This window comes from Macaca mulatta, chromosome 8 (genome assembly GCF_049350105.2).
Source record: "Macaca mulatta isolate MMU2019108-1 chromosome 8, T2T-MMU8v2.0, whole genome shotgun sequence".
Taxonomy (NCBI): Eukaryota; Metazoa; Chordata; class Mammalia; order Primates; family Cercopithecidae; genus Macaca; species Macaca mulatta.
This window is the reverse complement of record NC_133413.1, coordinates 61,191,971-61,218,875: the sequence shown is the minus strand read 5'-3', so window position 1 is coordinate 61,218,875 and position 26,905 is coordinate 61,191,971. Positions and strand designations below refer to the sequence as shown.

The following is a 26,905-nucleotide window of genomic DNA, read 5'->3' as shown; positions in this document are numbered from 1 at the left end:
ATCAGAGGATCACAAACACTAGGAATTATGGTTGGTCATTTGGTCCTGCCTCCAAAAAATAATTCAAACAAACCCACAGTTAAATGTCTACTAAGAATGAAATTATAATTCTTAATCTTTAATACTTTGTATGTAGAATTTGTTCTTCAATGTTCCAGTCTCCCTTTTTGAAAACTTTACCCTCACATGGCAGCTTATACTAATTTTTTTCCTAATCTTTCTTCAATTGTTATTAAAAACAGGTGGTCACCACTTTTTCAAAAGTAACCTTTTATGTCCTTGAGGACAATTAAGAAATCTCCTTTCAGCTTTCTCTTTATAAAATCAAATGAAGCAAATGATTGGACCTTCCTCACAGGTGCTATGTTTTAGCTATTTAATTATCTTAGTGTCCCTCCACTGCAACTTATTCCACTTTTCCCAAATCCCTCAAGTAGTAAAAGCCATAAAGTAGCAGAATGGACTCATATGGATCTGACCACCATGGGATATAAAGGGAATACTTGTGTCACTTGAAATTGCTCTCCTATTTATATACCTTAGTATACTATATTAGTATCTTGCCTAGGGAGATGTAAAAAGTGCAGATCATTGTGGGAAATGGTATCTGGCAGCAAAATGTCTCATAAAATGTGTTCAATTAGTCCTGCACATTTTGTCAGATGAAGAGGAAGGTTTTGGCCAAACTATTCAATTAGCACTCATTAATATGGATGATATCATCTTTGGCCTGGCTTCTGAGTCCTCTTCTAAAGAATGACTCAGGACTAAAGAATGCTAATTCCATCCCAGTCCCATTAGATACTGTCTTCCCCCTATCCCCACCCCATTCACGCCTATAGTTATTTCTTTCTTTTAAAAAAATACAAATAACTTTCAACTGTGGAAATATTTTCAAGCGAAGTTCAAGACTGCATATACTCACTACTATTTCAGAAAGTGTTTTATTTGGGGGGGCTACAGAAATATCCATAGTAGATATTCAACCAAAAAATGGACTGCATTCCTGCTGTGTGCCAGTTGCTGTTCCAGTGTGGGGACATAGCACTAAGCAAAACAGATGACATCTCTGTCTCCTAGAGCTTTGGTTTTAGTGGGACAAAGACAAACCATAAAGCAAATAAGAAAATGCTTAATCATAATATGTCAGGCAATGATAAAGCCAATTAAATGCAGTAGGGAGTACTAGCCTTGGAGACATTGGCATTTATAAAGCATAATAGGAAAAATGATCTTCAGGAGGTAACATTTGAGAAGAGGCATGAAGTGAAAGGGTAAACTGTTTAAGATATGTGGAAAGGAAGGCAACAAATTCAAAGGACCTAGGGCCGGTGTATGCCTAAACAGGACAGTGGAATTGGTCTGAGTTATTGGGTGGGTAGCAAAGGACTAGAGCAGGCAGGGGAGGCCTCAGGGTCTTGGGGGAGTGTTCTTACAGAGGGCCCTGATAACTTTGTATTTTACTTTGAGGCAAACTGGAAACTGATAGGAGGCAAAGGTCAAAGCAGGAACCAGGTGGGAAATGTGAGACTGACAGTGGAGGGCCGAGGATGACCAGGGTTAGATATAGTGAACTCCAAGTTTCTCTTCAAGGAATCGGTATGTCAGCATGTTCAGCTCTCTTATTCTTTGATTCTCTATTTTAAAGTTTAACCTCCTGGTTCTCTTTGCCCCCTTGCCTCTAGTTTCACAACTTTCCCACCAGCTCTAATCAGTAATTCACATCATTTCCCCTGGTCACCTGCTTTGACCTGAGTCACCCCTGGTCACCTGCTGTGACCTGAATCATCCTGAGTCACCTGTTCTGTAACTGCCCTTCCCACCAAACTACCCACCTTGCCACTCCGGCTTGTACCCCTTCTCTCTTTAAAATAGCCAATAGGAATTAGCTTAGACTGCAGGGTCCAACCCTAGCCAATAGGGGAATGACACAGCAGTAGGGGCTACCTGCATCAGGAATAAGAACTCCTTCCCCTCCATCTCCAGGTGTGCTCTTGCCATTACTCCATCTGCGAGTCACACTCTTCTGTAGAAGTAAAAATTGCCTTGCTGAGAAAATTAAATTTATGTTCGAGTGCTATTTCTTCTTTAGGGCACCAAGGAACAAGCATTTGTTTCTAACACCAGTGTCACAACAGTGGTTCCAGATATGTTTTGCTGATGTGTTAGATATGGGTCATGATAAAAGATTTCAAGAGTGACTCCAAGGTCTTGGGCAAGAGCAACAGAAAAGTTAAAACATCTCTTGACTGAGGTGTGTGTCTGCAGAATCAGAGGACATGTTGTGTTGGTTGTGTTTGACGTATTCATTAGACATCCACGTGGCATCATTCAGAAGGCACTAAAAACGTTTGTTTGAAATGCAAGGGAGAGCTCTGAATAAATTTAGAATCATTGGCATATAAATGCCTTTTAATGCAAGGCAGTTGGAAATAGGTTGGGAATTCCTAACGAGTGAGTTTTGACAAAGAATTCTTAGCATTGCTGGCTCATTATGAGGCTTTGGGTCCTCCTCTCTCATTGTTTTACAAAATAGTACAACACTCAAAAAATACTTCAAAAATAAATTTCCTCTTACAATCCAAAAATAACATCACTCTCAGTTTTACACATTTCAGTTAAATAGTAAACAGGTTATATATTATGTATAAGAACTACAAAAAAAAATGAATAATTTTAAACTATATAAAATGATGTGATGTGTACATATACCCTAATGAAATATGTTTTTATTGACTTAACATTACTGGAAAAATAGTGATTATGAAAATAATTGAACATGGTATAACTCAGAGCCATTATTTATGTATGTAATAAAACACATCCCTCTCTCCTTTTGTATGTAAGTCTTTTCCATAAATGACATTTTAAAAAACTATATGCTCTATAATGTTCAATGTATTAGTTAATACTTCAACATCAAAAATACATAAGCATGTAACCTGCATAATTCCAATCTTATGTAAATACAAAGCAAATTTGTATTCTGACCAAAAGAGGTTATTATTACTGCACTCAAATTTGACAAAATTTTAATGTCTACAATTTATTATATTAGTTCAAAAATTATCAGATCCATTAGTAAATATTTTCTGTGGCATTTAATCTTTTGTTGAGATGGGTATGACTTTTCTTTATTTGAAAGCATTTCTCCTAAAACAGAAGTATAAGGGAGAAGATAAACCAAACAAAATGGAATTTAAGTATTTGTTTAGTTTTATTTACATTGTGTTTCTACATTATTCTAGTGAATAAACACCTGTGCTCCCGGTCATTGGGATGGAGTCCCAATGCAGATGGGAAGTCAGCTTACCCACAGGTCATTTACTGTCTGCAAATCTTTAAGCTGGGTTGGAGCTGCGAGCACATACCTGGATCTGGTCTCACCTTTGTTCTCATTCCAGGGTCACAGCCCAATGCTTCCATGTCACCAGGGCCCTAGGATGTTGGCACTTGAGGACCATTGGTCAGATTAGGGGCTAGTAAACAATGGAAAACAATAGAGATAGACTGCTTCTGAAGGGTGTTGGCAGAAATGGTAGGCAGAGCCACTATCATCCTGTAACTGTGTTCTAATCTGTAGCACTTTGCTCTCATATATTTCAATGTGTGCAAGCTTAGAGCCTCTCCAAGTAGAAAAAGAATCTGAAAATGATGCTTACTAAGAGCAACACTTAAAGTCCAATAAGAAAATTAGAAAATTGCATTCTTAGTGTTTTGATCCCATTCACATAATTTGTATTGATGAACTACAGCTTCATCAGCCATATGCCCCTAAGTCAAGAGGCCGAAGCCCATAAAGAGTGTACTGAACCAAGAGTCCTGACATGATTTGCAGATTCAGTGTGAGAATGCGGAGAAAGGATAATATTATCTGATTCATTCTGTTTGTTTTATTAAGCAAGTTTTTACAGTAAAATTGCTTGTCACATACACTATCCTTTTTGAAGAAGCTATCTGCACTGGATGACTGGCTTCTTTCTCTCACTGACATACAACCTAAGCAGATGATTCAGCAAGTTTTAGGAATTGTACATGATGGAGTCAATTAGTATCCTCAGAAGACTTCTGGTGACTGAGGGCAGTGGAGAAAGAGGAGAACTCTAAGGGTTAACAGGCCAAGGTTATATGTCCATTTCTGCTCTTGATTCCATGCAACAGAAGGCCCAAGGGAGGCCATGTAGGCTCCCCTTACCCAAGTAGAAGCATCTGCATATTACCTACCATTGAGTAGAGGCCTTATTTCTGATCTTGACACACTCTCAATTTCCTTTACATACTGTGTGTAGTTGTAATTGAGTTTATACCATGCCCAGAGAAAAGCAATCTTCAAAAGTTACAAATATAATCAAACGTCAGCTCACCACCAGAGAAATAAATCCATTCTCTTAATGTCAAGCAAGCACTTGCTTAGAGGACTGTTCCTTGATTTCAAGGATGGAAGAACAACTCATTCGAATGCCTTTTTGGACAAAGGTAAAATAAATCTAAATCTTCAGAATTGCCACAAAGTTATTCAGAAAAGGTGAGAATGACACTGGATAAAAAATAAGGGAATTGCCATTGTGTGCATGAATGATATCACTTCAAGGGTAGCATCTATTCCACAAGCAATTTAGAGTGAGAAATCACTAATGTATTAAATGCTTACAAAGTGCTCAGTTTAAACAGACTTATTCATAATACTAACCCTATAATGTGGCTATAATGAGAATTCTTGATTTAAAGATGAGGATTCTGGAGATAATTAAGGTAATATACCATTGATGTATTGTTGATATTAATTGGGGCCAAAATTCAAGCTCAGGTAACATGAGGCTAGTTCATTCTATTAACACATCACTATTCTTTCTCTTGACCAACTAATCCAGTAATCCATGTTAATCAGACATACAAAAACTAAGTAATACTTAGTACATAATGAATAACTAAAGTATAAATGCATTTACGGAAACAAAAATAAGATTATTTCCAGAAATAAATGGTAGCCATAAATATAGTCAGAAAACTTGTCTTAGTTTCTATGAAGTCCACAGGCTGTTATCCAGAACAAACAGTTAACAGGTTATACTGTAAAAATACTACATCAAAATTGAATATTATTCCATGTTTTGATTTAAAAAGTATCAAAAATATAGCTATTATTTAAAAACCATTATAACCAATACCTCCAAGACACAATGATAAAACACACATATACACATAGAGTTGTGTATGTATCTGTTTACTTATATACATCCTTAGATATATCCTTGGAAAAGCAAACATTCCATAGGAGTGCATTATTTCTCTCTCAACTACTCTTCATCACAATGAATTGGAACACTATAAAAATTTTTCTCAATAGTTTTACAAAAAATTATGAACAATGTCAACCAGTTATGGGATATAATCCCAAAGGTAAATTTTGTATGCTTCTAATTTTATTATTTACATAAATGTGAGTTAATAGGAAATATTTCAGATAAAGTTTGGCTGAACATTCCTTCAATCATATATGTGACAAAATTTTAAAGTCCCCAAGCTGGAAGGGCAAAAACAAATAACAATGAAATTGTATACCTTAAGGTTAGTAAATCAAGTACCTATGTTCCTTAAATATTCAAAAACTTGACTTGCTCCAAAGCCATTTCACACAATATAAATATGTTGACACACTTAATGTAAACGTTACAGCCCTGTAAAATCACGTTTTTTAGAAATAGAACTTGTCTGGATATAGTAAGAACACAGAGCAACTTGGTCCAGAAAAGTTGGGTCCTTATGGATTTCAGCATTTGCTACTGAGCACATCTGTAATCTTAATTTTCTCTACTTTTAATAAAAAGGAATATTGAGCAGTAGAACATATCAATTCCATTATTTAAAATATGCAAAGATAAAGTAACAGGAGATAGAGAGTGTTTGATGTATGTTGCTGAGTTTCTATAAGAAACAATATTAACCATAGATTTTGATGTTATTCTAAGAAAATAATAGCACAAATATCAAGAACACTAGTATTATTATTATTATTCTTTTCTTTTCTCCCTTTTTTGTTAAATTTTAGTTTAAGTTCCGGCATATGTGTGCAGAAAGTACAGGTTTTTTACACAGGTATACATGTGACATGGTGTTTTGCTGCACCTATTGACCAGTTCTCTAAGTTCCCTCCCCTCTTACTCCTCCCCAAATAGGCCCTGGTGTGTGTTGTTCCCCTCCCTGTGTCCATATGTTCTTATTAAGGGCACTATTATTATTGTTAATAAAATAATGCATGATAGCTAAAATATTGTTAATTTCATTAGTGGTTAAATGATGTATTGAAAACTGGCACTGCAAACTATCTATGCCACTGTATCGTCAGAAATATATTCTAAATCAATTTGAAGGCTGTTGGAAAAATGCCAAAATATTCTGTAGTAGATGAAGGCTTCAGAAGCAGATGACACCTGGGCTTCTTCTGACATTAAAATTATATTTTTACTTTTAAAACAATAATACAAGGTTTTGGAAGGTCAAATAGTTTTACAATCATACACTATGTAAATTTGCAAGGCAGAACATTTCTGTAAACAGAGATCCAAGCATATTTAGTCTAGAAAGGTTACTGAAAAACCTGAAATAGACCTGAAGGAATTTAAGCTAAATAGAGCATTAAAAATAATTATCATCCTAAGGGATGAATCCTTGAGATTGGCACCAAATTATTTGTGCAACAAAACCCACTTTCTAGCTTTTTCCTTACATTAAGGATATATTATGCTATGGGTTTCCATATAAAATTTTACTAACCAGATATTATTATGGAAGATAAGTCATTATTAAGTTTAATATTTTTAAGCATTCAATTTATTCATAATTCACAAAGATTTGTTTGCCTACGATAGGTAGATTTTCCTAATATAGTTATACTCTCACATTTTTATTAAAATTACTGCAGTAAATTAAAATGTTAGAATTTAAAACAGCAATGCTTTTCTACTGCTTATTTTCAGTATAATATTTAGATTATCTTCTGACTCAGCTTAAAAGAGAACAGATTTCTGCAACATGGAAATCTGTAATCATTCATAAACATATTGCTCTTAGACTCACTTTGATGAGGAAATAATACCCCAAAAATAGATTTTGAGAGAGACAAAGATAAGATGTTGGTTTATTTTATATAAGTGTGAATTTTTTTCACTTCAAATATTGGAAAACAGAATTAGATAGCTTCTTTGTACATATTAAATTCTTAATGAGATAAAGTGACTGAATCTTTCTATTACCAAGTCACATTACTGATAAATACTTGTTTGACTTAAATAAGAACCTTGCGTTGTTTTAGAAATGTCTTTAAAAAATGGTGAGAATATAACTTTTTTAGCAAAAGGAATAAACAAACATTTTGAGAATTATAAGATAAATTACAGAATAATATAATATTACTTAAAAGTATTTTGACAAAATCATGCTTTATTCACACCTGCCATAAAAAATGGAGTGCAAATGACATTATTTAAAACATAATAATGTGAGAAAGACAATAAATATGTGCCACTAGATATGAATAAACTAAAAGAATCAGAAACCTACATTGAGCTAAAGGAGTGTGTTTTAACACAATGCAAAGAAGCTAAGAACTTTGATAAAAGGTTAGAGGAACTGTTAACTAGAGTAACCAGTTTAGTTAGGAACATACACACAAATGAACCGATGGTGCTGAATAACACAGTACGAGAACTTCGTGAAACATACAGAAGGATCAATAGCCAAAAAACCAAGTGGAAGAAAGGATATCAGAGTTTGAAGACCACCTTGCTGAAATAAGACATACAGAAAAAAAAAACAGAGAAAAAATGAATGAAAATGAATGAACAAATCCTCCGAGAAATATGGTACTTCGTAAAAAGTCCAAATCTGGAGTGCCAGAAGGAGACAGGGAGAATGGAAATAAATGGGAAAACACACTTCAGGATAATATCCAGGAGAACTTCCCCAACCCAGCAAGACAGGCCACCATGCAAATTCAGGAAATACAGAGAACACCACTAAGATACTCCATGAGAAGATCTACCCCAAGACACATACTCATCAGATTTTCCAAGGTTGAAATGAAGGAAAAACTGCTAAGGACAGCCAGAGAGAAAGGCCAGGTCACTTACAAAGGGAAGCGTATCAGAATAACAGTGGACCTCTCAGAAGAAACTCTACAATCCAGAAGAGATTGGGAGCCAATATTCAACATTCTTACATATCCAGCCAAACTGAGCTTCATAAACAAAGGAGAAAGAAAATCCTTTCTGGACAAGCAAATACTGAGAGATTTCATTACCAACAGACCTGCCTTACAAGAGCTCCCAAAAGAAGCACAAAATATGGAAAGGAAAAACGGGTACCAGCCACTGCAAAAACACACCAAAATATAAACTATGAAGGAACTGCATCAACTAATGGGCAAAATAACCAGATAACATCATGATGACAGGATCAAATTCATACACAATAATACTAACCTTAAAGGTAAATGGGCAAAATGACCCAATTAAAAGACACAGATTGTCAAACTGGATTAAAGAGTCAAGACCCATCAGTGTGCTATATTCAGGAGAACCATGAATACAGAATATGCAAAGACACACATAGACTCAGAACAAAGGGATGGAAGAAAATTTACCAAGGAAAAATTTACCAAGGAAAGCAAAAAAAAAAGTAGGGGTAGCAATCCTAGTCTCTGACTAAACAGACTTTAAACCAACAAAGATTAAAAAAGACAAAGAAGAGCATTACATAATGATAAAGGGATCAATGCAACAAGAAGAGCTAACTATCTTAAATAAACATGCACCCAATACAGGAGCACCCAGATTCATAAAACAAGTTCTTAGAGAACCACAAAGAGACTTAGACTGCCACACAATAATAGGAGACTTTAACACTCAGCTGTCAATATTAGACAGATGAATGAGACAGAAAATTAACAAGGATATTCAGGGCTTGAACTCAGCTCTGGATCAAGTGGACCTAATAGACATCTACAGAACTCTCCACCTCAAATCAGCAGAATCAGCAGAAAATACATTATTCTCAATGCCACTTGGCATTTATTATAAAATCAGCCACATAAGTGGAAGCAAGACACTCATCAGAAAATGCAAGAGACTGAAATCATAACAAACAGTCTCTTAGATCATACTGCAATAAAATTAGAACTCAGGATTAAGAAACTCTCTCAAAAACACACAATTACATGGAAATTGAACAACCTGATCCTTAATGACTCCTGGTTAAATAATGAAATTAGAGCAGAAATCAAGAAGCTCTTCAAAACAGATGAGAACAAAGATGTAATGTACAAGAATCTCTGGGACATAGCTAAAGCGGTGTTAAGAGGGAAACTTATAGCACTAAATGCCCACATCAGAAAACTAGAAATATCTCAAATCTACACCCTAACATCACAATTAAATGAGCTAGAGAGGCAAGAGCAAAGTAATTCAATAGTTAGTAGAAGACAAGAAATAACTCGGGTCAGAGCAGAACTGAAGGAGATAGAGACACAAAAGCCCTCCAAAAATAAATAAATCCAGGAGCTATTTTTTTGAAAAAATTAACAAAATAGACTGCCAGCTAAACTAAGAAGAAAAGAGAATAGAATAAAATAAACACAAAAAAAGTTTAAAGGGGATATCACTACTGACCTCACAGAAATACAAACTACCATCACAGAATATTATAAATACCTCTACACAAATAAATTACAAAATCTAGAAAAATAAATAAATTCCTGGACACATGCACCCTCCCAAGACTAAATCAGGAGAAGTCTAATTCCTGAATAGACCAATAACAAGTTACTAAATTGAGGCAGTAATTAATAGCCTACCAACCAAAAAAACCCCAGGACCAGACAGATTCACAGCTGAATTCTACCAGAGGTACAAAAAGGAGCCGGTACCATTCCTTCTGAAACTATTCCAAACAATCCAAAAGGAGGGACTCCTCTTTAACTCATCTTATGAAGCCAGCATCATCCTGATACCAAAACTGGAAAGAGACACAATAAAAAAAGAAAACTTCAGGCTAATAACCCTGATGAATATTGATGCAAAATCCTCAATAAAATACTGGCAAACTGAATCCAGCAGCACATCAAAAAACTTACCCACCATGATCAAGTCTGCTTCATCCCTGGGATGCAAACCTGGTTCAACATACACAAATCAATAAATGTGCTCATCACATTGACAGAACCAATGACAGAAAACACATGATTATCTCAGTGGATGAAGAGAAGGCCTTTGATAAAATTTAACATCAGTTCATGTTAAAAACTCTGAATAAACTAGGTATTGATGGAACATATCTTAAAATAATCAGACCTATTTGTGACAAACCCACAGAGGATATCATATTGAATGGGCAATAGTTGGAAGCATCCCCTTTGAATACCAGTATAAGACAAGGATGCCCTCTCTCACCACTCCTATTCAACATAGTATTGGAAGTTCTGGCCAGGACAATCAGGCAAGAGAAAGAAATAAAGGGTATTCGAATAGGAACAGAGGAAGGCAAATTGTCTCTTTTTGCAGATGACATAATTCTATATTTAGAAAATCCAATCATCTCAGCAAAAAAATTCATTAAACTCATAAGCAACTTCAGCAAAGTCTCAAGATACAAAATCAATTTGCAAAAATCACAAGCATCCCTTTACACCAACAACAGACAAGCAGAGAGCCAACTTATGAAAGAACTCCCATTCACAATGGCTACAAAGAGAATAAAATACCTAGAAATACAGCTAACAAGGGATGTGAAGGACCTCTTCAAGGAGAACTACAAATCACTGCTAGAGGAAATAAGAGAGGACACAAACAAATGGAAAAATATTCCATCCTCATGGATAAGAAGAATCAATATTGTGAAAATGGCCACACTGCCCAAATTAATTTATAGATTAAATGCTATTCCCATCCAAGTACCATTGACATTCTTCACAGAATTAGGAAAAACTACTTCAAATTCCATGTGGAATCAAAGAAGACCCCGTATAGCCAAGACAATCCTAAGAAAAAACAATGAAACTGGAAGCATCACACTGCCTGACTTCAAACTATACTACAAGCCTACAGTAACCTAAACAGCATGATACTGGTACCAAAACAGGCATATAGACCAATGGAACAGAACAGAGACTTCAGAAATAATACTGCACATCTATAACTATCTGATCTTCAACAAAACTGACAAAAACAAGCAATGGGAAAAGGATTTCCTATTTAACAAATGATGCTGGGAAAACTGGTGAGCTATTTGCAGAAAAGTGAAACTGGACCCCTTCCTTACACCTTAAACAAAAATTAACTCAATATAGATTAAACACTTAAATGTAAAACCCAAAACCATAAAAACCCTAGAAGAAAACCTAGGCAATACCATTCAGGACATAGGCATGAGCAAAGAATTCATCTCAAAAATGCAAAAAGCAATTGCAACAAAAGCCAAGATTGACAAATGGGATCTAATTAAACTAAAGAACTTCTGCACAGCAAAAGAAACTATCCTCAGAGTGAACAGGCAACATACAGAATGGGAGAAATTTTTTGCAACCTACCCATCTGACAAGGGTCTAATATCCAGAATTTACAAGGAACTTAAACAAATCTACAAGAAAAAAAAAAAACAAACAACCCCATCAAAAAGTGGGCAGGAGATATGAACAGGTACTTCTCAAAAGAAGACATTTATGTGGCCAACAACAAACATGAAAAAAAAAATGCTCAAGATCACTGATCATTAGAGAAATGCAAATCAAACCACAATGAGATACCATATCATGTCAGTCAGAATGGTGATTATTAAAAAGTTAAGAAACAATAGATGCTGGAGAGACTGTGGAGAAATAGGAATGCTTTTACACTGTTGGTGAGAATGTAAATTGGTTCAACCATTTTGGATCAAAATGAGGCAATTCCTCAAGGATCTAGAACTGAAATACCATTTGACCCAGCAATCTTATTACTGGGTGTATACCCAAAGGGTTATAAATCATTCCATTATAAAGATACATGCACACGTTTGTTTACTGCAGCAATATTTACAATTGCAAAGTCATGGAACCAACCCAAATGCCCATCAATGATAGACTGAATAAAGAAAATGTGGTACATATACACCATGGAATACTACAGAGCCATAAAAAGAAATGAGATAATGTCCTTTGCAGGGACATGGATGAAGCTGGAAGTCATCATCCTCAGCAAACTAACACTGAAACAGAAAACCAAACACAGCATGTTCTCATTCACAAATGGGAGTTGAATTATGAGAACATATGGACACAAGGTGGGGAACAATACACACCAGGGTCTCTTGCGGGATTAGGAGTCAGGGGAGGGACTTTAGAGGACAGGTCAATAGGTGCAGCAAATCACCATGGTACATGTATAACTAGGTAAGAAATCTGCACATTTTGCACATGTATCCCAGAACTTAAAGCAAAATAATAATAACAATAATAATAATAATGTGAGAAAGATAAAGAACATAGGTATCACTAGACAAGAACTAACTAAAAGATTCAGAAACCTCTCCTTGGAAAAGAAAACAAAACAAGAAAAGAGTATGAAACAATAATGTCTTTGGACTTTTAAGAGCAAAAATTGGTCAATGAAACAAATTTTGAAACATGAGATTTAATTAATTAATACTTGACACTTGAAAGATGTCTTGGTAAAAGGGAAATAAGCACTTTATATAACAGATGGGGAATTTATAGGTGTCACTTTCACAAAAGGATATGTGATAAAATATAAATAAACCGAAGAAAATGTTATTATATAACAAAAATAAAAAATAAAATTATGTTTTTAATCAATGATGATTATTATACTTTTAAGACAGGAAGCTGGATTTGAAGTTGCTGGGATTAGCTTTGGGATGGCAGTGACTTCTGATGTGTTCTCTCTGGCATATTCATAAACAGAACAAGGAATGGCTGCACTTTAGCTCTCACCCAGAGCAGCAACACTAAAACCTAAGTGCACAGCCTATAACGTCTCTTAAAAATCACCACGGAATTAAAGTTATATTATCAGAGGAAAAACTAAAAACATATTTTCAGAAGCTTGTAGTTTAGGAAAGGACTAAACTTTTTATGCTAATTTAATTCTAAAATGTTACCATAAAAAAAGAACCATATTAATTTTAAATTACTTAATAAAATGTAAAGCAATCAATAAACTTTTAAAGAAAAATTATTTTAAAAATGAAAATAGATATAAATGTAGTCAGAAAATGCAGAGACACCTCTTTTTACTAAGATGGTACTATGGTTTGAACATGTCTCCAAAATTGTATGTGTTGCAAACTTAACCAAATTTATATATTTAAAAGAGGCAGGGACTTGGGGAAGGCAATTAGAATTAGATAAGGTCATCAGGATGGGGCTCTGTGATGGGTTTAGTAACTTTATAAAGAGAAGAAAAAGACCTGAGCTACTATGCTTGCTCTCTCTCCTTGTGATGCTTCCCTCTATGTTATGACACAACTGGTAGACTGTCACCACATGGAGATATCATGCTCTTGGACTTCCCAGCCTCCAGACCCAAGAGCTAATAGTTAAAACTCTATTCCTGATAAACTACTCAGACTGTGGTATTCAGTTGTAGCAACAGAAAACAGTTAAAGACAAATGGCCGCCCTAAAATGTAACTTTTTAAAAAAGTGGTTACTTTGGTGTTCTTACAAGAGTTTCTACTAATACCTGCCATTGACATAAAATTCTACTGTAAAATGATTCTTCACATAAATTATAGTCTGCTGGAAATATTTTTAACTCTCCCAAACTTTTAGCATTTGCCTAATAATGATATCAATATACTCTTATATCATGTCTTATCTTCTGTTATATCTTAATTTATGTATATAATATACATTTCTGTATTTTTATATTTTGATTTATTTTGCTTTTATTTTAAACCATATTATAAGAAACATAGTCTAATTTGGGCCATCTCTTTTCTATTAAAAATGTAAGCAGTTGTGATAAAAGAAATAATAATATTAGATTTAACTTTTCAATGACAAATATAGTAAATACAGGGCATGGGAAAATATATATTTGATATCAAAATATAAGAATTATAAATTCACACAGTATTTATTGAAGATGTAATTATTGCATTATTTTAATTTTTAAAGTTATTTTTTCTATTTATGTGTTTATTTATTCTACTTATTTTGGGTATTATTTCTTCTTATCTATTCTTAATTTGAGCACAATTTTAGCGCTGTCTTAGAACGTTGTACAAGCCTGGTAGCCTTTAGGGATTTCTATACTAATCTACTGCATTGTCTCTATATGAGGCAGGTTCGCTTTTCCTTGTTTGCTTGTTTTGCATTGCTGTTTATATAGAAACTCCTGACATGGAATAATTTTTAATACAATCAGATTTAAAGAACATTTGCAAGTGAATTACAAATATTTTCTGAACTATTTGTTAACTACCAATGTGATACCTCATTACCTCCCACTCTCATACTTTAGTGTGTGTGTACCTTCTGCAAACAAGAACATTACAGCATTCACCTACTGAAATACAATGCAACCATCAAAGCACGGACTCTGATGTGGTCTAGTCCTTGGGCTTCATTAATGACTCACCAGTTCAGAACCCTCTGCTGCATCTGGTTGTTCTATGATATTACTTGCCTTCAGTGGGAAAAAAATGCCTTAATCTTTTCCTAACTTTAATGACTTAGACACTATTGAAGAAAATACGACATTTATTTTATATAAAACGTGTCTCACTTGGGTTTGTTGGAGATTTTCTCAGGACTAGAATAGGTTAAATCACATTAGATTTGGTTAGATTACATTGGTGTCTCCTTTATATTGCATTAGATAGATGTTTCCTCCTAGTTAGATTTCATTTATACCCAGCTCTAGTGGGAATGTCATGAACCTGCTATTTTGCTAATTATGATAGTCTATCACCCTGTCAGACATGCATAATTTTTGATGTGTTGCATTAATGAAGTGTTCACTTTCATCAATTTGTTAAGGCAATGCTGTCACGTTTGTGCCCTGTAAAGTTCTCCTTTCTTCTTTGATAATTACAGTAAGTTCTTTGTGAGGAGGTACTTTGAAACTAAGTATGTTCTTTGTCCCTTGTTAAATTTTTCACTTCTTTATTTTTATGAAGATAGACTTAATGTTTTCCTATTTTATTTGTTGAGTTACAATCCATTGCTAGCATTTATTTTATCCCAGAATTGCTCAGTTTGTCCCGAATTTGCCCAATAGATGCTCTTGAAAGTTGCTTTTATGTCTTTTGATCTATCTCCATCATTCTTTGAACGCCTCCTTATTTCCTAGCACAGTAATATGACTTAGCCTCATCTTTGACTTTCTGTGCCACAACCGAGTCATCAAACATTTCTCTATAGAGTTCTGGCTTTTTGCAATTGAGAATAATATTGAGAAGTGGAGAGCTTTGCTGAGTGTGCTCCTTGCTATTAAGAACTCTCTGACCCCAGATATTTTGGGGACAGAGTAAGGTACAGCTGGACACATATACATGCGCATACATACACAGACACACACACACACACACCACACTGCAAACTGAGACTGCATACCAATATTTCTAATTGTAATCCAATACTACAGAATTTATTCTCGGCTTCTTTCTTTCTGTATTTATGACTCTCATCTCTAACAGTAAGAAATAAGGTTCCCATTTCACCTTCCATATAACACATCTACTTAGTTGATCAATCCCTCTTTCTCCTTCCCCATCTCCCACCTGCATTCACTCTGAGTACCCTCCTCATTCAACCCTACCAGACATGTCTTCTTCTTTTTTCTAAAAATGATTTTAGATGAATATCAGTGTGACTATATTGCTCACTATGTATATTTTATCAAAAATTTAAACTTATTTGGAACATCAGGCTGAAAAACAGTATCATGAAAACTAAAAAATAATCTTTATCATCCAAAGACTTGTTCTTGCTAAATCTAATGCTAGCTCTGAAACAGGCAGGTGTTGAATACCTACAAACAAAACGATGGTCCACTTTTTACGGGTTTCCTGGCCAAATGATAGAGAGTGCATCTTTATATGAATGATACACTGCTCATCTATTATGAATGAAGAGAGACATTCCTTTCACTCCTCTTCTATGTTTCCCATGTATGATCTGTTAGCATAACAACTACTACACTTGGGCTTCAAGTCATGCAGTTAGGTCCTAGCTTCCCCTCACTAGGAAGAACCTCATCATTGCTACTGTACTTCTGAATTCAGCTGTAAGATGATACCTAAGTTCCATTGGGAGCTGTCCCTGGGCTAGGGACCTTGGGTGTCCTCTAGAAGGCAGGTGACCTTGGTGCCCAGAGAGATGAAGGTAAGATGCAGGGGGGTCTACTTCTTTTTTCCACAGACACTGGTTTACAATATCCTTTTTATTCAAACAGGCGATCAAAGAATACGCAGCCTCCAAAAATATAGGAGAAAAAGTACTCAATAGGTGTCTTAGTGAATTTATTACAAATATAGAGTATTTTTCATAGATTTTCAATGTTTGTGGTATCTGCCAACTTTATTCTGCATCACAAACTTTTCTCATTCTTGATATATATTCACTTTCATGCCTAATTTTATATTCCTAGTTTTGCATTTTCTTAATTTCTAAAGTACCAAAGTTGAATAAATGACAGTTTCCCTAACAGCTCAACACACCCCTGTTGGCAGGCACCAGAGGTCTCTAATGCTAAAATGTACTCCATTCTATAACTTAGTATCATCTCAGCTAATTGCCATGAGTTCCTAAAAAAATAGCCAAACTCTAGGTTTTGCTTTTGTTTTTCTCTTTTCTCTAATTTCCATGTTTCTTTACATTCTTTCCAATTGTTGATTCTATATTTTGGACATGTAACATGGACATTTCTATTAGGTATGTCAGCAGGCAGAAATATAAACTGTTGAATACTTAGAGTTCAGGAATAAGCTCTGGGCAGAACATATGCATTTGGAGTCATCAGGATAGAATTGCTGTTTATGTCGAGTGGATAAGATCTATGACCCAATGGGAGGCTTAGTATTAGATAAGAGCAAGGATAGTTATCTGTCAGGATAGGGCTGCCAGGAGGCATTTGCAATGCTGAGAGAGTTTTCATGTACGAATTAGGATCATTACCTAAAAGTGAGAATGGAAAGTATATATTAATTTCAAAAAAGAATGAAGAAGGTTTAATATAAGTTCCAGTAGATTAGGCAAGATAATAGGCTAAGAAAATATGACCTAACAAAAGGAAGAAGTAAAGGCTTTCTTGAGATTTTAGTCTGTAATTGAAAATGCGTGTTGTCTTTTTTTCCAGCCATGCCCCACTACAGTGCCGTGTTAGGGAGCTACAGCTCAGGCTAGAGTCAGAGCAAAACGAGTCAAACCAGAGTTGTGCAAGAGGGCTGTTCTATGCAGGTAAGTGGCTACTGTGAGGGCACCGGCACTATCTGTTCAGGCCTGACTCCTCTGCCTCACTCTTCCTAGCCCGCTGTCCACGCCCTTGTTGACCAGAAGATGCCCCAGGAGCACTCCCCTCCAACCCCTTCAACTCCATCTCATGTTGCATTTGAGGAGGATTTTTAAATGGGCAAGCTCAGTCCCTCCCCATGCTTGACATGTTTTAGTGGCTGTCCTTTGTTCCTCAGATAAAGTTCATGTGCTTTATTAAGGCCTTTTCCTATGATCTGTTCCATGCAAACACTAACAGCAACCTCATACCCAACTTGTTTGCATTGCTGAAAGGACACACACTTCTTTGTAGCTCTGGGCAAGTTTACACATTATTCCTTGTGCCAGGTTGCTCTTCCCTTCCTACTGGCTGAACTCCAACCCCTCCCATGACACATGTTCCTCTGTGGAGCCCTTTCACAGTCACTTAGGTTTCCATTCATTAAAGTTCTCCTCCAAAATGCCCTTCCTAAACTCCTTCATCAGCTGGAATTTTTGTGAGTTCAACTCTCTTGTACTGTTGTATTGATCCTTAATACCTAGTGGAGTGCTTGGCACATAGAAGGTACTCGAAGTAACTATAATATGAATTAACAGACAAAAATGCATTCACAAATCAGTTAACCAATTGCTAATCTTCACAGCACCCTCTGCATCAATAGCTGCATTTCACAGATGAAGAACTGAAGTTCGTAGTGCCCAATACACTCATAAAGGGTAATGTTTTAGTAATAGAAGTGGCATTTGTTGCCAAGTTCCTCTTTTTCTGAAATCTTTGCTCTCTCATCAGTACCAGGCCGGCTCTCTGGCTCCCATTTTTTTCCCCCAAATTATCAATATTTACACTGAGAGACAGAGACAGTGTAGTATCATGTGCAAGAGCACAGAATTTTGAGACACTGCAAGATTCATATCTTTAGCTCTAATATTTACTAGCTATGTGGCCTTAGGCTATTTACTTCTACTGGTTTATGCCTCAGTTTCTAAATCTCTAAAATGGGAATAACAATAACTGACAGATAGTGGTGCTGTAAATATAAACTGAATTCATATACTAAGCACTTAGGACAATACCTGGCATATACATATAAGCTGTATATACCAGATCAACCTTATTGTTTCATTTTTGTTATTACTGGCGTAGCTTCATTATTAACACATCAGAAGGGACAGGATTTTCCTGATTAATGGTCACAGGCCAGTTCTTCTGTGATCCAGATATTCAAATCTGACTTTTAATTAGCCTCATCTGAGGGATCCCTTTCTGGAGGCAGAGTCTACAACTTGCACAGATTGCATCAGAACTGGTACCTCATGGCAGGAGAGGGCTGGGCTGTAGAAGACGCCCCTTCTGATTTGCTCACCAGCCCCACCTATCTGACTGGCTTCCTTATCAAGCAAATTATTTTCCAACCAGTGATCCTGAAACAGGAGAAGGGCAGAATGCAATCTGCATGCAGGAAAATAATCCATTGAGCATTGAATCTAGTAGCCACTCCTCTGTTCTTATGCTACATGAAATTTTCCTTTGGGAAAAGGGATGCTTAAAGGATGGTTTTATATGTCTAATGTCAAGCCACAAAGCATAAAGCACCAGCATTGTACTTACTAATGGGAGGGGACTTCCTTAATCACAAACAACAACTGAAGGTAGATTTACATTGTATTTGATGTCTGAGAATACTTATCTCCTGGCCTCGCTAACCTATGTAAACATTTTTCCAAGTAGAATATCACACACCGGGGCCTGTTGGGGGGTTGGGGGCAAGGGGAGAGAGAGCATTAGGACAAATATCTAATACATGCAGGGCCTAAAACCCAGATGATGGGTGGATAGGTGCAGCAAACCACCATGGTACATGTATACCTATGTAAAAAACCTGTACGTTGTGCACCTATATCCCAGAACTTAAAATATTTTTAAAAATTCAAGTAAACTAAGTCTTAGAGAAAATTTTATATAGAAAGTTAAAATGAGAAGTAGTCTTTGATTTTAATTTGGTCAGAATATAAATACACAGGCACTCTCCTAGACACTTCTGATGGCAACATAAGTTAGGGTGACTTTTGTAGGAGACAATTTGGACATATGGATTTAATATCTTGAATATGTTAAAATATTTTTCCACACGGGATTCCCAAAGCTCAGAATTTAGAATAAAGGAAATAAGACTTTGCATACAAGTCTCTGAGCAAACATCAGTCCTTCCTACATATTATTATTTTGCCTCATTTATTTACTTACTATTTTTGTCTTCTTTACTGATTTACTTAACATCATACCACATAATAAAATGCAAGTGCAATGAAAGCAGTAGCTTTTTCTGCGTTTTTCTCAGCCACATAACAAGTACTGAGGTTACCTGGTACACAGCAAACATTTAATTTCCTATTAAATCATTCAGATAATGATTGTTGTGATATGCCTGGTAGCAAGAAACAAGTGGGGGCAAAAAACTAAATGTAAAATTTTAAAGTGGACTCAATGAGTATGGGCAAATGATGGAATAGATAAAATCTATCAAAAAGTTATTGGTGTTTTTGAGGAACATTAACTGCCATAGAAAAAAAATCTCAAGACATATTTTTATACAAAAAAAAAAGATCACGAATTGCATAATCTTAACGTTGTCAAAAATTATAACAAAGAGATATAAAATATTGAGTGTTTGTATATGTTGATAGAGCTAAACATAATGTTTATTGTTTCCTTTAAAATTATCCTTTTAAACTATTATAATAAACTGCATTATGTTCTAATGTTTAAATGGCTATTTTTAAAGAGAGGATTTTAAAGATCATGTAGCTACTTGGAGAGTGGTTAGAAAATAATTTAAGTCTAAGTAAGAATATATAAATATGTGTTGCATTATTACTATGATAAAAGTTATATTAGTGTACAGATAGAGAATAGACAAAGTTGATTTGTTGAGGCAGTTTTCTTTCTCCTTCCTTCCTTCCTTCCTTCCTTCCTTCCTTCCTTCCTTCCTTCCTTCCTCCCTCCCTTCCTTTCTTTCCTTCCTCCCCTCCATGCCTTCCCTGCCCCTCCTCCCCTTTTCTCTTTTTCTCTTTCTTTCTTTCTTTCTTTCTTTCTTTCTTTCTTTCTTTCTTTCTTTCTTTCTTTCTTTCTTTCTTTCTTTCTTTCTTTCTTTCTCTCTCTCTCTCTTTCTTTCTCTCTCTCTCTTTCTTTCTCTCTCTCTCTTTCTTTCTTTCTCCTTCCTTCCTCCTTTCCTTCCTTTCTTCCTCCCTTCCCTCCCTCCCTCCCTCCCTCCCTTCCTTCCTTCCTTCCTTCCTTCCTTCCTTCCTTCCTTCCTTCCTTCCTTCCTTCCTTCCTTCCTTCCTTTCCTTCTTTTCTTTTCTTTCTTTCCTTCTTTCTTTTCTTATTCTAATTATATGAGTAGCTTTACTAAAAATACACAGTTGGTCGGGTACGCTGGTTCACGCCTATAATCCTAACACTTTGGGAGAGCGAGGTGGGTGGATTGCCTGAGCTCAGAAGTTCAAGACCAGCTTGAGCAACACGGTGAAACCCCATCTCTACTAAAATTAAAAAAAAAAAAAAATTAGCTGGGCATGGTGGCATGCGCCTGTAGTCCCAGCCACTCAGGAGGTTGAGGCAGGAGAATTGCTTGAATCCGCGAGCTAGGGGTTGCAGTGAGCCAAGATCACGCCACTGCACTCCAGCCTGGGTGACCGAGCAAGACTCCATATCCCCAAAAAAGCTATCTCATTAGCCATTTGCCAATTGTTTCAGAAAACTGGAGTTGGGTATGATCTCCTTTTCCTCAGATACTAGCACCTGTTTAAGAAACTGTCAGACCATTATTTACTAACAATACACTCAAGTATTTCACGTTGTCCCTCCACTATTACGCCTACAAAAGAACTCAAAGCATGCACACTGATGAGCAATCGATGAACTCTATTCTTAGTTGGATTTTGCACTTCAGAGAACTTCAGCTTTAATCCAACGTTCTCTAAGGAACAGAAATAATGAACACTTTTGAGGTAATTATAATTTTTGTCTCTCTGCCTTCAGACACTTTTGATGCATTTTATTGTATTTTAAATGTTTCAGCATTTGTTTATTCTGCTAAATCTTTAACAGGAAAATAAATAGCTAACATAAAACAAAGGGAAGTCAGTTTCCCTTGGGTACAGAAACAAAGTCAACCTTATGCAGGAATTGAATTATCAATCTGTGGTGAGTCCAAGCCTACAAACCCTAAAGTAGAAAGTGAAGAAAGTAGAAAGTCTTCATGTTTTATAGGTTATTCCAATTTTAATTCTTTAAAAAACGCTATAGAAACCATGTGACATTTTACAGAATTTGTGATGGCTTGCTATTGCAATAATCCTGCATATTGCAGAAATTCAACTCATATATGACAATCGAATGTTCTTTTACATATGCAAAAAGACGGTCAGCCATGAGATTAAGAAAAAAAGAGCAAAACTTTTCTTTGCATTTTTCTTGATATTTTCTACATTTTCGAATTCCAAGTCTTACCCAAATCTTTCTCTTTTGCATTTTATTCAGAAAGAAAAGAATTAAAAATAAAAAAAAAACCTGGTAACAACCGACGTTTAAATTTAGACTACTTTCAACTGAATTTTCTTCCCCAGTGAACTCCTGAGGAGCTTCTTCCTATTCCCTCACCCATGGCAGGACTGCAGAGTCTGCTCGCAAGTTATTTAAGCAGATAGCTGAGTGCCAGTGCACTTCTGTGCATTCCATATTTTCTCGTTTTTGTCTAGTTTATTTTCTTTCTCTGTCATTTTTCTTTATCTTGTCTCTTCTTTCATTCCATGAATCATTTGCTTTCATGAGCTACTTATGAGCCCAGAGGCACTATTTGCTGAGGAAAAGTCATTCAAATACTGACTACTTATTGATCATACCTTGAGGATCTTGCACATAATCTCATAAACTGAGAATGTTTTCTCTGCTCTCGTCCAGTCCCAGGTGGTCACCTTTAAGAGATAAGAAAATAATGTTTAATTTGTTTTAGAAAGTTATTTACCACTGTATTTGATTTGCATAATATAGTGAAAAATAAGAAAAATTTTCACAGATGTATCTAGTCTCTCATCTGTGAAGCTATGCTCATAAAGGACCCTACATAATGCTTTTGTTTCCTCTATTCCATGCTTTGTCACCATTTGTCTTATGCTTTCAGCAAACGATTTATGCTATGTGTAACAGTTCTCATTTGTGCAGTGTCCTTATGTGTCTTAAATAATGTATGTATTGTCTACCTATAAATACTAAGTATTTACATTCTGCACTCATAATTTTTTTCTCAATTTACCACTAGTTAAATACAGAGAATACTAGATCTCAGCACAGCTCTAATTTTTTAAATATACATCATTTATATTAAGAAATTTCAAGATGACTGTGACATTGCAAACATACCAAAAGCGTAATGCAGTTATTTCACTTAGGTTGGGAACATATATTTAACTGCCCTGTCAAATAAATTATTCAGAGTAGGAATAGAGTAAAATATATAAATATTAATTTTTCCTCTGTCTTCCTAGTGCTTTAAACTATGTAGAGACAGACATTTAAAACAGCAGCAAATCAGACCTGATGATTTCTAAATCCTATGTATTATTAGACCTGCAAGTGACTGGTCGGGTATTTGGTATTTATATTCAATAAATATTTATTAAGTGTCTTCTGAGCTACAAGGTACATGTTTCCAAAAGGAAGACTGGAGGTGCAATAGGTATCTACACAAATCTACTACAAATCTCAATAACTAGGATATAGAATATAATAGAGGATGAAAATGCTATTGATTTTATTTAGAGAGACCAGTACAACATAGATAAACATAGTTTGACTGTCATAAATGACAGCTTACCAGAATGTATTTATGATGTTTGCCAAGGATGGAATCCTCTAATTTAAACTTTGAACACCATGAGAGTTTACATCATCTTATGGAATTACCACTATGGTGAGATAGACTTAATAGTGGATAGATAAGGTGCTATCATTTTGAGATTTCCTTATTACTCTTTGCTAATAATAAATTGCTAGTAATTAAAAGTGCTGAATAAATTTAAAATAACTTTCAAAAGATCCTTTGAAAATAAGAGTTTAGTAAACATGTTCATTCATGCATAGCTCTAAAACAGTTTACTCTTTTTAATTTCACTTTTGGTATATTCATTTCTTTAAATTATATTCAATAAACAAAATACACTGACATATGCTTGAAAATGTTTCTTAAAATCTCCTTTCCCATGTCTTCATGAGATTTTTAATGGCATTATATTTTGATCCATTATTTTATAGGTTCACTATTTATAAAGAAGTAAGTTCCAGACTTTTCAAGGGTGATAAAGTAAATGTTTAATGTCAGAACATACATTTTTAGTAAGTTAAATCAGATAAACTGATTTCTATTTTTTTCTCTATATTATTCTTAAAAAATATTGATAGCATACTATTTGGTACTGTTAAGTTAGTGTCAATCTCTTGTGATAATATGGAAAAGAGCAATAAATTTGGATAAAACATTTACTGGAGGTGCCAGAAACTTGTAGAGACATGAGCCTCTCAGGGCCAAGAAGGTCGGGGAGTACACTCTGTCCTGAAGTGGGTCTTGCTCCCGGGCTTCACACCAGCCCATGTAGACAATCTGCAAGAAAATGGAATACAATCAACTGTCAAAAACTTCTTATTTTAATATATCTTATGTCTAAAAAATGTTTAGATGTAAATATTAAAAATATTTTAGATATTTTTTCATGTAGTATTAAAAGCTCACATAAAATTATCAAATTAAATGATGAAAAAAGTACACTAAACCAGATTTACCTTCAGTAAATGAATGTAAACCTCTCATAAGAATTTCTTATACATTTCCATCAGCATTTATCAAGTGTATACTTATGCCATCCAACCTGCCATGGATTATATTTCCCACTCTACCAATTCTTACAGAAAAAAAAAAAGACTTATTTGTAGTAGAATTCATTGATGTATCACACTAGTTTACCAATTGCTGACATTTTATTAATTGGGAATGTGCTTTAATACACAATGTTGAAGTGAGTAAAGAAAGTAAATCAGAGAGACATCTTATGGCATTACCACTAGGGCGGTGGACCACTTCTCCTCTCTGTGTGACAGGGGAGAATAATAAATGTCCTCCTTTTAATCACTGATCTTAGATGAATACAATTTATGCTAGAGTATTCATATGTCAAATGGCATTGAAACCAATTCTCTAGCGTCTAGTGGTTAAATAAAGGCAGATCGATTTCCAAAGATTTGGTGAGATGAGTCACTCCTCTCTTTCTATGATCTGATTTTCATGAGAGTCAAACAAATACATAAACAATAAATGAGTATGACATTTCTAGCAACATATTCACGTGACATTCCGTTTCCTTTTCATCACAACTCTATGTAGGAGGATTTACTTCCCACTTCATATAATTTATGTTAGCTTTATGGTTGGCAGAGTTAACTCCTCCTCCTAGATAATTTTTTTCTTTGTTTGGCTCATGAGACCTTCTATTATCAATAGGATATTCATGAATGTATCACGAGTAAAGTTAGCATAGCATCTTGTGCTTTTGCCATTACCATGAAAAACTCATACCCAGGATAGGAACAAGTGCAGCAGACCAGAGTTCAGCTTAACACCTGGACCAAGCCCAGCTAGCTCCAAACTGGTGGCTAATGACAATCAGGTCACTTTCAGAAAGAAAGAAATACTTATTGTTGTATTACAGCTAGTAAGGGGGTGGTTTGTTGTGCAGCATTAATGTGGTGACAGTTGACTAATAACAATGCAAGACTTTGAAACACAGGATTTAAAATATTACTGTCGTCTATTCATGGATCCCATCTTCTTTCCATTAATTATGTTTACTTTCTAAAATAATTGGATTATTCACCATCTCATTATCTCAGTTTGTCTTACAATAAGCCTCTGAGCTATAAAGTCCCTGAGTTAACAAATTAAGGAATTGTGATATAAATAAATTAGCTTAATAAATGAAACAAACTTGATACAAGTTAGAATTGGAATTTGAACCAAGATGCCTTGCTCTTTTAATTATATAATGTATTCTGTAATCTTTTAGATTACTAACATATGCATTACATAGAGACTGGTTAATAATAACATAATAAGAACCAGCTATAATAACTGACAATTTTGTATTGCTTATATGGTCAGGTATAGTTGATCAGATAGCAACACAGTTTTGAAAGAGTAAATGAAGCTTAATAGATAACCATCCCATAAAGAAAAGTATGACTTAGTTTAATATATATTTAATGTGTCAGAATAATTACATGAGTTAAAATAAAAGGATATTATAGTTTACACTTCCAGTAGTTGCATATTAGAGAATATAGACAACCTACCGTCTAATGTTACCTTAGGAAACTGGAAAAGAATATGCTTAAAGCAACTAGATATTTTACAAGCTATTAAAGGACAACCAGGAAAAATTTATAGTAATATGAAAATTGAGAGAGGTTAATCATTGATACAAATGTGGGGTCAACTTTTGCCATAGGTATGCTTTCTACACAGAAATGTCACATGAGATAATCAGCTACATTGGCCAGTCTCACAAGTTTGGATCAAAAGGTTAAAGTCCAGAATCCTCCACATGTGGAGGCCTTAGTAAACATGCTCTGCTTTTAGTTAGGATCAGAAATGTCTGCATCCTAATTACAAAGTTAAGGCAGAAGTCATCAAGCCCTTGCCAGGACTGGAACTCATATTTAAGCCATTGAGATGATCCAGAAAATGTCAAGCTTGAAATGGTTTATGATGATCCTGGCATTCTCTCAGGCTCCTGACTCAAGAAAATGGAATTTTTTTTCTGGATGACAATAATACTTATGTCAATATATTTTCATAAGAACTGTTTCTTGGAAGAGAATAAAAATAACCAAGAATATAAGGAAATAAAACTTCATGAAGTACATCAGGAGAAAAACATGAAGAATAAAAGCAATATATAGCAGAACTGAATATTTAGGCATTTCAGATATTGGAATTTTCTAATACAGGCATTAATTTACCTAGGTTTGCTATGTATAAGAATATAAGATACAAAATTGAAACTTCATCAGGGTATATCTGAGATAATAGATTATAAAATGTTCCATTTAGAAATTAGACAAATAAATATTTATGAAATATAAAGTTGGGTTTAACAACATATTAAAAAGCAGCTAAAGAAATAATTAGTGAATAGAAAGATGGCTCAGTAAAAATGTCTAGAATGATGATTGGAGAGACAAAAGTTTGGAAGAAACATATATGAGAGTAAGAGAAAAAGGTGTTACACTGAGAAGTATAAAACTTCAAATTTGAGTCCCAACCCAAGCACAGCAAAGAAAGGGAATGAACAGAAGATATATTGAAAGAGA

The 26,905-nt window shown here is 34.9% G+C and overlaps 1 protein-coding gene across 1 annotated transcript in view; it reads right to left on the bottom strand.

The window, feature by feature from the left end:
- SNTG1 (syntrophin gamma 1) overlaps positions 1 to 26,905 on the bottom strand; it is an 879,206-nt gene that overhangs the window by 119,970 nt on the left and 732,331 nt on the right. The window contains exons 14-15 of the mRNA XM_028852663.2: positions 24,027 to 24,143; positions 22,390 to 22,461 (exon numbers count right to left, since the gene is read on the bottom strand). Of these exons, the coding sequence (XP_028708496.1) occupies positions 22,390 to 22,461; positions 24,027 to 24,143 (189 nt within the window). The remainder of the gene's footprint in view (positions 1 to 22,389; positions 22,462 to 24,026; positions 24,144 to 26,905) is intronic.